Source organism: Struthio camelus, chromosome 5 (genome assembly GCF_040807025.1).
Source record: "Struthio camelus isolate bStrCam1 chromosome 5, bStrCam1.hap1, whole genome shotgun sequence".
NCBI lineage: Eukaryota > Metazoa > Chordata > Aves > Struthioniformes > Struthionidae > Struthio > Struthio camelus.
Genome location: NC_090946.1, coordinates 75,556,948 through 75,569,142, shown reverse-complemented (window position 1 = coordinate 75,569,142; position 12,195 = coordinate 75,556,948). Strand labels below are relative to the sequence as shown.

At 41.9% G+C, this 12,195-nt stretch overlaps 1 protein-coding gene across 1 annotated transcript in view; it reads left to right on the top strand.

Moving 5' to 3' along the window:
- SYNE2 (spectrin repeat containing nuclear envelope protein 2) overlaps positions 1-11,951 on the top strand; it is a 180,897-nt gene extending 168,946 nt beyond the window's left edge. The window contains exons 108-119 of the mRNA XM_068947334.1: positions 62-256; positions 1,079-1,361; positions 1,736-1,804; positions 2,610-2,746; positions 3,702-3,831; positions 5,040-5,251; positions 7,193-7,393; positions 8,024-8,152; positions 8,657-8,848; positions 9,507-9,596; positions 9,818-9,864; positions 10,690-11,951. Coding sequence (XP_068803435.1) covers positions 62-256; positions 1,079-1,361; positions 1,736-1,804; positions 2,610-2,746; positions 3,702-3,831; positions 5,040-5,251; positions 7,193-7,393; positions 8,024-8,152; positions 8,657-8,848; positions 9,507-9,596; positions 9,818-9,864; positions 10,690-10,915 — 1,911 coding nt within the window. The 3' untranslated portion in view covers positions 10,916-11,951. The remainder of the gene's footprint in view (positions 1-61; positions 257-1,078; positions 1,362-1,735; positions 1,805-2,609; positions 2,747-3,701; positions 3,832-5,039; positions 5,252-7,192; positions 7,394-8,023; positions 8,153-8,656; positions 8,849-9,506; positions 9,597-9,817; positions 9,865-10,689) is intronic.
- The last annotated feature ends 244 nt before the right edge of the window (positions 11,952-12,195 follow it).

Here is a 12,195-nt window from a genome sequence, read left to right as displayed (position 1 = left end):
AAACCTCAGGCTAGAAAGGGGCATTGCAGAAGTAATCATTTTTCTTGTGCATTCCAAACAGGGTTTCCAGCAAGAAATAACGTTAAACACCAATAAGATTGATCAGCTAATTGTTTTTGGGGAGCAGCTGATTCAGAAGAGTGAGCCCTTGGATGCTATCCTGATTGAAGATGAATTGGAAGAACTTCATAGATACTGTCAGGAAGTGTTTGGGCGAGTTGCCCGGTTCCATCGAAGACTTACTTCAAGGCATCCCGTAAGAAGCAAGAGTCGTTTTGATGCTCTGGAAGGATTTTGGTGTTTGAACTGCAATGTTCATTGCTTGTCCCTAGCAGCTTGACTGAGTAGATTGAGCTCAGCGGGGTCAGGAATGCCTCAGCAGTAGCTTTGCTAAATCTTTGTCGTCAGTCATGTCTCCTCGTGCCTCTCATGGTGGGACTCCATCTGCAGAATCTGGATAATACCATGGAAGTAAATCCACAGGGTTAATGTTTAGATAGTAGTGGTTTGAGGGCTTTAAAAGCTTTTATGGGGTGTTTTTATATCACTTCTTGTTTTCTTTAATTTCAATAACATGCTTAGAATATCTCTTTGTGGATTTTTTTGTGCGGCTCCATCTGTCCACTTTCTTATGGCAATCCATAATGGAGAACAGCATGCGCTTTACTTTTCTCTGGAAACGTTTGGCTTTGGCTTGAGAAGAAAGAACATCTATTAAAAAGCCAAATAGAGGAAGTAACAAACCTGAGCATCTGAGAGTAGCTGTTCACCCTCTGTGAGCATCATTTCACTGCTGACCTGTGCAGTCTATGTGGAACTGGGTACCCCTTTCTGCAAACCAGAGAGAAGTGTTTTGGTGGTGGCTGAGTGCCTTGAAAAAGGAGAGGTAGTTGCTAATGCGATGATTGTTTTGGCAGAAGAGGAAGGAGACAGAAATGATGCCTTCCATTAATTTTAGGCACGTGGGATCTACTGACCACAAAATAGTCTCCAGTAGTACTGCGCTGCTCAATCATTAGCTTAATTAAGCAGCCTAGATCTATTGTAATTCTTACTAATAAGCAATAATTATTTTTAGGGACTGGATGATGAAAAAGAGACCTCTGAAAATGAGACAGATCCAGAAGACTCCAGAGAAATCCAGAATGATCCCTGGCATAAGAAGGCCATCAGTGAGATGCCAGCTTCCCCGCAGTCCCTTTGTCACCTTGTGCCACCTACTCAAAGTCATGAAAGATCAGGCTGTGAGACCCCTGTCAGTGTGGACTCCATCCCGCTTGAATGGGATCACACAGGTGATGTGGGGGGCTCTTCCTCTCATGAGGACGAAGAGGAAGGAACATACTACAGTGCTTTGTCAGGTGAGAACCAACTGCCAGGTGTTTGTTTTGAGATGGACAATTGCAGCGTGTCCTGTGTGGGAAGGGAGGGGGAACCAAGGTCTTGCTCCCACTTGGCTGGTTTTCATGTACTACCAATAAATGTGAGCAGTCTCATTTTTTAGTGATACTGTCTTGAGGAAAGGAAATGGTATGGTCTAAACTAACCTTATATTTTCAGAAACATAAGGTTTTTAAAAACCTGGCTTTTTAAGAATGTCTGATAAAAATAGTAACAGCAACTTTTTATTTGGGGTTTTTTTTTGGTCTTTGTTTTCCCTCATTGTTTCAAATGTTTCTTTTTAATAGCTGGAAAATATTGAATAGTGAGGAAAATGACATTATTCTTTTTTCAGATGTAGAAATCACTGAAAATCCTGAGGCATATCTTAAAATGACCACAAAAACTTTGAAAGCATCTTCTGGTAGGCACCTGCTAATGCATGTGTCTGAACATGGCAATCTCCCTGTGCTGCACGCTATATTCCTCAACCTCTCTCATACGTAATGTCTGACTTCCTGCCTTGTGTGGACACCATGTATCATCCTGCCATGGTGTTCTTATGCTGCAGTATTCACCTGTACATTACAAAGCAGTCAAGAACATGCCATTTAGATTTTGCCTGGCAGATGCCAAGGTGGTTAATGTCCATTTCATTGTATTGCTCCAAAGTCTTTTGGTACTTTCTTGGTGGTTTGCTCTGGGTAGTATCACTTTTTTTGGTTGTTTGTAATTTCAGTTGCGTAATTCCTGAGGAAAATAGTTTCAACTCTGCAAGTATTTTTAGCGTTTTGCATTGTGCACGACAGGACCGTGGGTGTCCTGTCAAATAAATCCAGAACGAACGTTCCCCAAACCAGGACATGTCTATACTTGTTACTCCTAAAATGCATTGCAGATACGTGATAATATCGTCGGGATGCAAACTTTCCAAAACCACAGTGCAGCCTTTTTATTTATTTTTTTACTCCTACTTGTATTCAGATGTTTTCCAGAAGGAAACAGAAAGTCCCATAACTGCATGGCTCTCATCTCATTACCTTTGAAACACTGTTATGTTTTGCAAATGTGCATGCTTTGCAAGGAAAGCTGCAAAACGGTTGTTTTTATGCCATAACTCGATGCCATTTTATTCAGAGCGCTTTCTAACTTAATAATTAAGCAACAGCTTCCTTGTGGAGATGAGATTTTGCATTCACGGTATATGGTTTTGGTTTCATTTGTTTCAGGAAAATCTGTTGCAGAAGCTCATCCCTGGCATTCTCCAGGTAGCCCAGTCTGCAGGAAACACCGATACAACCAGGCAGAAATGGTTGGAAATGTATTGTCTGGTCCGGAGACAAGTACCCCCTATAAGACAGGCTATGTGAGTTGAAGGTTTTGTGTGCGCTGAACCTGTAGTACACAGAGTCTGTGTTCGTTCCTGTGTCGCACTGTCCTCTTCCTTCCTCCAGGATCAAGGAAGATACTGGGGTCAGGGAGAGTATTCACTTTATGCAAAATTAGACATTATTTCTGATGGCTCCGGTAACGAGTGAGAGTCTCTCCCTCCATCCACTCACTCAGAAGGCTTCTCTAAAGCGATTCAGAGTGCTCATATTAGGTTCCTGGTCAGAGGCAGTGTCTGGAGGAACCTGCTTCCTCTATTGTCATAGCAGGACAAGTCTGCCTATGGAGGACTTCACTGCCTATGGTGGGGGTGCAAATACCCTCCCTTGATGTTTGCTTAAATATATTTATAGGCCAAGGCGACTGATTTGGAGGGTCCTTTTCTAGCATGCAACTCGCCATTTAATCCACTTCTGAACATTCAAAAAAACTGCCCAAAAGGCAGTGACAACGGGAGAGATGCCATTGCCCCTTGATACCTCAGCCTCGTGGCTGGTTCCTAGCCTCGTGCCGTGGTTCCACCAGCACCCCCCTGGCTCAGTGGAACTGGAGCAGTTATCAGCACTCTTCCAGGCACAGGGTGGTACTGGTATCTGGCTACCTTGGTTGCTGCTAATCAAATCCACTGCCTTAGAGTCAATATTGCCAAGGCCCAGAATCCAGCAAACAGCGTCAGTTGTCTGAAGTGCAAAAGCAATTAACTCACAGATGTGTCCAATCTTGTAATAATTAGTGTCACTATGGTGTGCATCTGTTTACTAAAAAGGCACAGAGGGCCGATACAAACTGCAAGTGATGCTGCAGCAGCCCAGTGCTAAATCTGACACGTAAGTGCTCAGCATCAGCCCAGCTGTCCCAGTGTAACACATGTGAAGCTTGTCCTCTGACAGCTTGTTAGCCTGTAGGCCTCACCTGCCAAAATGTCATTCCAGGTGAATCAGCTCAGGCCTACAAGCAGCGGCAGCATCAACAATGAGAAAATTACATCCGCTGACGTGAGTGATGAAGAACCTCAAGATGAGCAGGAGCTTCTGAATATAGCAGCTGCGGAGAAGCAGTCAGGTATGCATGTTCAGGCAATGAGATTGGCTTTGGCGCAGTGATATTTGTCCTGTGACTCTTGGGGAGACAAAGCAGAGATGACACAAAGGCAGCGCACTCCTCCTGGGAACAAAATAGAAGCAAACTGCGGTGCTCCAAATTAATGTATTTTGCTGTATTTTGTTAAAATTCAGTGAGCCACCTTCTCTCACTTGACATTGTCCAATCTGTGTTTGCTGTTCTCAGCCTTTTATTTTTCTGTCAGAATTGAGATTTTTGAAACTTACAATACGTTTAACTTATATCTCTTTGCTGGTTGGAACGGACGGGAACAATTTCACTTTTGTCTGGATGCTGGCTACTTCAGAGACTTTTAATCAGATTTCAAACCCAAGGAGTGTGTCCCTGTCTGAAACAAGATTGCCATGGTTTGTTCTCTCAGGCATTGGTACATCGTATATCAAGATACTACAATTCCCAATTACAGAAACATTTTGTCAGCCAAAGCTGTTAATGTACTCTGTTCTTCCCTGGTCTTTTCTTCAAAATAGGGCAAGAAGCTGGTTCTCTTAACCTTTTGGGGACCCCATTCCCGGTTTCAGGTGCTTGAGATTGTAATAAGATCATGTTTGTACTGCAGTTACAAAAGGGAATCAGGTGGTGAAAGGAGAATGCAGCTATGTGAACGGGTTACTCGGTTAATGCCTCTGGTCTCACAAATGGACCAGCATTGGGACCCCTACCTGGGGTGAATAGGAAAATCTTTGAGAAGGATCTAGATGGGCTTCCAGACACAGTGTTAGTAAATGAACAGGTGCCATTTTCCATCTCCTTTAGCACTGAATAGATGAGACATAAACCCGAGTCCTAACTGCTGGATCATACTTTTTCCCATGATGAATTTTAATGTCTACCAAGTCACAGCTAGGCTCATTAAATTCCATCTCCTTACACTTAGCCTGTTTTTCCAGCTGAATTACAACCCTCTTCAATTAATGTGGTTAGAATCTTGTGTAGCATTACTATTTGGATAAGTTGACCAGTAATAAGAAAATTATTGACTACTTAATCTCAAGAAGAAACAGCGTCTGGATAACAGTCGTACATGGTAGGAGTTATTTGGCCTTAAGCAGGTTGGCGCATAAATTATTTATCAAACTCCCTGCCCTTGTTTTACACAATGTTCACCTTATTGATGATTTAAACATTTGCTGTTATGGCACTTGTAGGCATTATTGATAGATGGGAGCTCATCCAAGCTCAAGACCTCAGAAATAAACTTAGGATGAAACAGAACTTGCAGCAGTGGCAGCAGCTGAACTCGGATCTCAGTGAGGTCTCTGCTTGGCTGGATAAAACTGAGGAAGAGCTGGAAGACCTGCAAAAACCAAAGCCTCCAGCCAGCATGCAGATGATGGAACAAAGGGTCAAGAAACTGAAAGTAAGTTGTGGCATACTGAGAAGTGGGATTTCAAGATGCTGATGCTCTTTATCGTTGTTGTCTGTTGTGCTCCTAGGATCGGTAGGCAGCATGAAAGCTAATAGCAATGCGCATATGCAGGAGAGGAGCTAAGCTGCTTTCAGCTAAGAGGACTAAAGTGGCTAGTTAAGCAAAATGCTTCTCTCTTCCCATGTGTAGATTTGCAGGTGACATGCCTGGTCATACCAGGCAGCCAGGCTGAAATAAAAATTTCTCCCTTTCTGTTTCCTCACAAAGACAGTTTATTCTCTCTGGAACAAAACCATTCAATCCAAAACGTCTCTTTTTTAGGGCTTTTGTTTTAAAAGATAAACACAGAACAAGGTCTGGCCTTGCCATGGAGGGAGGTATATAGTCTGAGCAGTGATACTTGCATTCTTCCTTGTTTTGTTCCCCGCCCTGGCAAACCACAAAAGGGTTGTAAATCGGCGGGGAGTCCACTGGCTAGGCAGCCTTGGATGGTTTTTCTATTGAATTAATTGGAGGAGGGGTTGTAGTTCCAACCTGGAGACTGAGGAAGGCCTGCCCCAGGCAAATTTGCAAAAAAATGTCTTAGCTCCAAATAGCACCTTTGTCTCACCTGTAATCAGGTAGTTGGAGGATCTTGAGGACATATAGAATGAGACCCTTAGTTACAAAGACAACTGAAAAAAAGCACTCTGAGCTGTGCTGATTGCACGACTCATCCTGCAGCTCTTACTTTTCTATTGCAAGAGTACACAACTTAAAAAAGACTGAGTACAATCAAATTAAACGGTAAAATTCTTAAGGGTAGAGGTATTGTTTGGCATATAAAAAAAAAAACCTTGAAAAATGTGGGCTTTACCTTAACATAAAGCTGGTTATATGATATAGCCATGACTTGGCAAATTCCACATTATTTCCCTCTGCAATTTTAAGGGGCAGGGGGGAAGGAAGGCAGGACTGCTATTCAGGGGTATCCTGACAAGCTTGAGAAATGGGCTAACAGAAATTCTGACTAGATGGAATATAAAGAATTTTTCACCATGGAGGTGGCCTGGTGTGGAAGCGGGGCCCAGAGGGGATGTGGAATCCCAGTCCTGGGAGATAGTCATAACTTGACTGAATGAGGCCCTGAGCAACCCGCTCCGAGTTTGAAGTTGGCCCTGTTGGCCCTACTTTGGGCAGAAGGATGGACTAGAGACCTCCCTACGTGGAGGTCTCCATTCTTCTCAGTGGTGCCCAGTGCCAGGACAAGAAGCAAAGGTCACAAATTGAAACGCAGGAAATTCTGTCTGAAGACAAGAAAAACCTTTTTTTTTAAACTGTGAGGGTGGTTGGAGACTGGAACAGGTTGCCTAGGGAAGTTGTGGCATCTCCATCCTTGCAGATATTCAAAAACCCAACTAGACGCTGTCCTGGGCAACCTGCTACTGTAGCTGACCCTGCTTGAGCAGGGGTGTTGGACCAGATGATCTCCAGAGGCCACTGCCAACCTCAATGATTCTGTGATTCTTTGATGTCCCTTTCAACATAAATTATTTTAGGATTCTAAATCTGATAAACCTTTATAAATCAAGAGGAAATATCATGTGATGATATATGGGAATATTTTTTCCAAATGTCAGGAAGCGAGACAGAAATGCTGAGCTCAGGGAAATGAAGGACAGATGTGGATTAAGCCATAAGGCCTGTAACTGAGGGAGAAACAGAGGCCCAACCAGATTTGTTTTCTTCAAAGCAAAGGTTTTGACTTTCAAAAACAAACAAAAACAAAAGAAAACACCTACCTTAATATGCTCCTTAGTACTGTCTGAAAGTTATGCAAATGCAAACAGCTTTCCTCAATACCTGTGATTCTTTGGAGTGGGTAGTTTTATTGTAAATAAACAAGATATATTCAGTCCCTCATAGAAGCTGCTAATCTACTTTCCCCACCAGGACATGCTTAAAGCATTTGATAACTACAAGGCTGTGGTGCTTTCAGTTAACCTGAGTAGCAAAGACTTCCAGCAAGCAGACAGCACAGAGTCCAAAGAGCTTCAGAACAGGCTTCGGCAGGTGAACTTGCGCTGGGAGAAAGCAACTCATGCATTGGACAACTGGAGGAAAGGTTTGCAGCAAGCCCTACTGCATTGCCAGGTGACTATAACATGCAGGTTATGAGGGAAAAAATCTTTAAAGTGCTACTGAGGGGTAAATATGGGGAGAGAGGAGAGGGGTAACTCCTGCACATTAGTGGAATGGTTGTTCAGACTCCAAGACTGCTATTTTCTCCATATTACAAATTAGACTCTGCTGGGTTTGAAGGGTTTGGTAAAATCTTTTACTTGGATCTTACCCTTTTATTATGTAGATGGAATCCTGTGAGGGTGACAGAGCATTGGAACAGGTTGCCCAGAGAGGTAGTGTGGTCTCCTTCCCTGGAGACATTCAAAACCCGTCTGGATGTGATCCTGGGAAATATGCTCTAGAGGACCCTGCTTGAGCAGGGAGGTTGGACTAGATGTCTCCAGAGGTCCCTTCCAACCTAAACCATTCCGTGATTCTGTGAATAGCTTGCTAAAGTCTCACTAATCATGAATCTACTGTCAGCTCTTTCTAATCCAGGCTGTCCATTTTATTCATAGGCAAAGCCAGGTGAAAGCACTGCAAAGGTGTGGTTTTTATTTTGTTGGTGGTGGGTTTTCTTTTCTTTTCTTTTCTTTTTTTTTCTTTTCTTTTTTTTTTTTTTTTTAACTCTTAGGTGCAAATCTTTACTTGTTTCTCCAGGACTTCCATGAGCAGAGCCAAAAGCTACTCCTGTGGTTAGCAAGTGCTGAAAGCCGAAGGAATGAAGTACAAATCACAGATCCAAATCCTGACCCCCATACGTTACTGGAATGCCAAAAGGAGCTATTGGTATGTATTGCACCTCAGGTTCCTCCCACAAGTCAATAGCTCACCACAAAACGAAAAACAATACTTTTATTTCTCATGATGTCTACAGCCCCTCCTTGAACCTGCTCTATCAGGCAGACAGGCGGCAGGTTTCTGAAATGGGCTAAAAGACTGTCTGTATAAGACATTTTGCCCGAATTAGGGATCATAGTTAAGTTCCCTATGTGCAGTCTGTTCACTGGAATAAGACTGCCCACATTCAAGGTTTGGGTCTGGTCCCTATGGCTTAATTACCGCTAGAACTATTTCTCATAATAGTTTGAACAGGTGCAGCAGTATTTTTGAGAGAGCTTAATTCCTTATATAGCTGTAGCAGCCATTCCTATGTGTGGTGGATTGTCAGGCAAGTTGAGTTGCTCTTTAGAGCCTTCCAAAGTTCATCCTTTTACAATAACATCCTCAAAGTTGAAAGTAATAGTTTGTTGCACCGTTGAAGTTTTTTTGTTGTTTTTTTTTGTTTTTAAGCAACTGGAGAAAGAGCTACTGGAACAGCAGCTTAAAGTAAACTCACTCCAAGAACTCTCCACTTACTTGCTGCTTAAATCAGATGGTGAAGATTACATTGAAGCTGATGAGAAGGTCCATGTTATTGGAAAGAAACTGAAACAGCTTATTGAGCAAGTTTCACATGACTTGAAAACAATAGAAGGGAATCTGGTGAGTGAGAGTTTAAATACTTTTTCATGGAGCTTACTGAAACATATCAACTTATTAAGAGTAAAATTTGTTCCTGAAAGATTGACTTAAAACTGAAGTGCTTCCACCTTCATAAATTGAAACAAGAGCAGTTCTGATTGGATATAAGAAAAAACTGTTTCACTGTGAGGCTAGTCAAGTATTGGAACAGACTGTCCAAATAGGTTGTGCATTCACCATCCTTGAGGGATTTCAAGATCACACAGGATAAAGCCCTGAGTAACCCGATCTAATCTAATAGCTGACCCTGCTTTGAGCAGGAGGTTGGACTAGATAAACCTCCTGAGGTCCCTTCCAAACTGAATTATCCTATGATTGATACCAAATATCAGGGCTAGGAGTGTGTAATAAGCATCATGGGAGGAGTGCAGTAGTCCTTGGACTACTGTGCAATAATACCTGTACACTTCTGCTCCAACGCTGTTCTTTCTGGCTGAGCATGGTAAAACATTTGTCTGTGCCAGAAAAATTGGAGCATCTGTTTCCAGCTGGTTGTGCACACCTAAAGAGGTAACTGGCTGTGCACCTATAGAGAGGCAATGAAAGACAGCTCTTCGCACTTGATCTGCTGTGCGTTTTGAACATGCATTTTTAAGAGGAAGGTGTGGTTACCTTATAGGATACCAGAGCATTTCTGCCAGCTCCAGGTGACCTGGACTCAAAAGTTTATCATCCAGTGGCAGCGAAATCCAGCCCTCCTGTAAAGAAGGCAAGTATTTTTTTTTCCTGATATTTATGCTGTCAGCATATGGCATATTTGGATATATTTAACCTACAAATTTCTCAGATGTAATCATTTTACTTTTTAGATGCATATATCATTACAGAATGTATAACAGGACTTAAAAGTTTACTGCTGTCTTTTGAGACAGAGAAATTCCTTGCTATAGTTTGTCAAACCTGGGTAATAAAAGCTATTTCTCTCAATAGGCCACCATACGGAGAACTGTAGCTGGCAAAAGCAACAGCAGCACCAGGTAGGTTTTTTTTTTTTTTTTTTTTTTTTCCATCCTAATCTCTTTAAAAAAATAGTAATAATGGCAGTGGTAAGCTGAGTGCCAGAGCCAAAGAAAGCAGAGGCAGCTGTTGTTCACAGATTAACTTACAGGGGGAGGCAATTCCTGCCTACCCCTACTGTCTCCTCTGCCTACAAGTTCAGGGCTGTGTTTTGGGAAATTTTTTTCCCTTTAGCACCCCTGCTCCTAAGCCTCTGCACTGATACGCAGCCTTTGCTTATCTTTACTATTGAGAAAATATTTTTTTGTGCCAAATTGGGGAATATTTTAATTTTAAATCTTCCTTTAATCCCACTAGCATACCTGGACAAAGAAACTTGCAAATCAGAGCCACTTACTAAAAACTGAGCATGAAGGACTAAGGGAGCACAGTGCATCCCGTACCTAGAGTCTATTCAAAGGACTGATCTCTATTACCAGGGCAGAATGGAGCCTAATCAGCCTGAGTGGTGGCTCCTTATACTTCAGCATGCACTTAGAGTGATTTGTTCCTCTGCTGGGAAAATTGAGTTTGCAACTCAAAAATAGGGTAAAACCCCACTGATCCGAGCTATTAAAGAGATGTTTTTTTCTGTAATAAGGAAGGAAAGCCCAAAGCAACAGCTAGCTTCCTGCTGAGCAGTTTTGCATGCTTTCAAGTTTTATTTAAATTTTTTTCTGTGCAGTGTATTTTCCTGTAGCGATACAGCCCTGCATCTTGTAAGGGTAGTGTGAACCCTAGAGAGGGAGTTAAAAGAACTTATTTCATTTAAACTCTAAAGTGCCTTTATTTTTTTCCCTTTTCAGAGGTGAAGGCCATCCACAAACTCCTCGAGCAGTTCCTCGGTCCCCCTCCTTCTTCTACCGTGTATTACGAGCGGCTTTACCCCTTCAGTTGTTCTTTCTCCTGCTTTTGCTTCTGGCTTGCATGATTCCATCTTCCGAGGAAGACTACAGCTGCACCCAGGCAAACAACTTTGCCCGTTCTTTCTATCCCATGCTGAGATATACCAATGGTCCTCCACCAACTTAGAAAGCAGCCTGTGAATCTTCAGCTATACCAAAACACACTCTTTGAGGTGCTTATTTTCATGCTGCTAGCATCAGTCAAACAGTGAAGTCGCCTGATTAAATACAGAAACTTGTATATGGTGTTAGTTCCCCAAACTAGCCACTATAGCACCTGCGCGTCCTTCACACCAATGCCCAGCTCTCTGCTGCAGCTAAATAATGCCTCACATTCATAGCCTCCCTTCCCTCTCACAGGGAATGTGTTAAATTTCACATCTCAAAATGTATATCTTGACAAAATTTCAACTTTTTTTGTACAGAAAACAAACTTTTTCTATAGTTTTTTAAACTATACGCAACACAGTTTATACTTTGATGCAATAGATGCAATATTTTATAGCTACAGTGGTCTTAAGCTTGCAAGGTCATCAAATACAATTCAGAAAAACTACTGAATTATTAGATGCAGAAGCTACATGACAGTGATGTTATACACAGCAATCTGTTATAGGTTAGCAGGGCAAACACAGCTGAAGAGGCATTTCGCCTACAATGATGATTACACACAGTTCACATTATCTATATCTTTTGATATTCCTACAAAATTTACATTTTCTTGAATCTTTGTTATTGTATTTTATTCATCTAACACATTCAATAAAAGGATGCACATTTGTTTTACATGCAGTGCTCTAGTGGTTAGGACTGCTGTGTTGTCTTTTTATACCACCTTTGAAATAAGAAATTGTTAAAGTGCATGGAAGTGGTTTATAATGCACATATTTTCTAGATGAAACCAATTATGTAGACTATCCCTGATGTATACAAATAATGTAATGACTTTTTTAATGAAAGATTTTTCAGTTTTTAACCTGCTGAATAGTGTACAGTATCTTGGGAAAGAATTGTGCATTTTTATACGCTAACTGTAAGATTCTTCATCTTTGAAACGAAACTAACACTTTAGGCAATGGCTAGAGAAGACGCTGTGTACAGTTGGTTTTGACATTGCTTCTTGGTTGTACAGTTTGAGTATTCATTAAAATTCTGCCAATGTCTGCAGAGACTATCGATGTGTCTAGTTGAGGGGCTACCAACAGTGCCGGCCCTTCTAGCACTGTATAAAAGTCAACGTCTTTGCCTGCTAACACAACAGTCTCAGAGAAGCATAACCACTCTCTGGCTTAACAAAGACTCTCTGGTTTAACAATTCAGATGTGGATTCTGTGTACCATGGCACAGATCTTTTCCTTTACTGTCCATCTGTAATGTCCTGGAGCAAAAACACGAAGTTGAACAAAT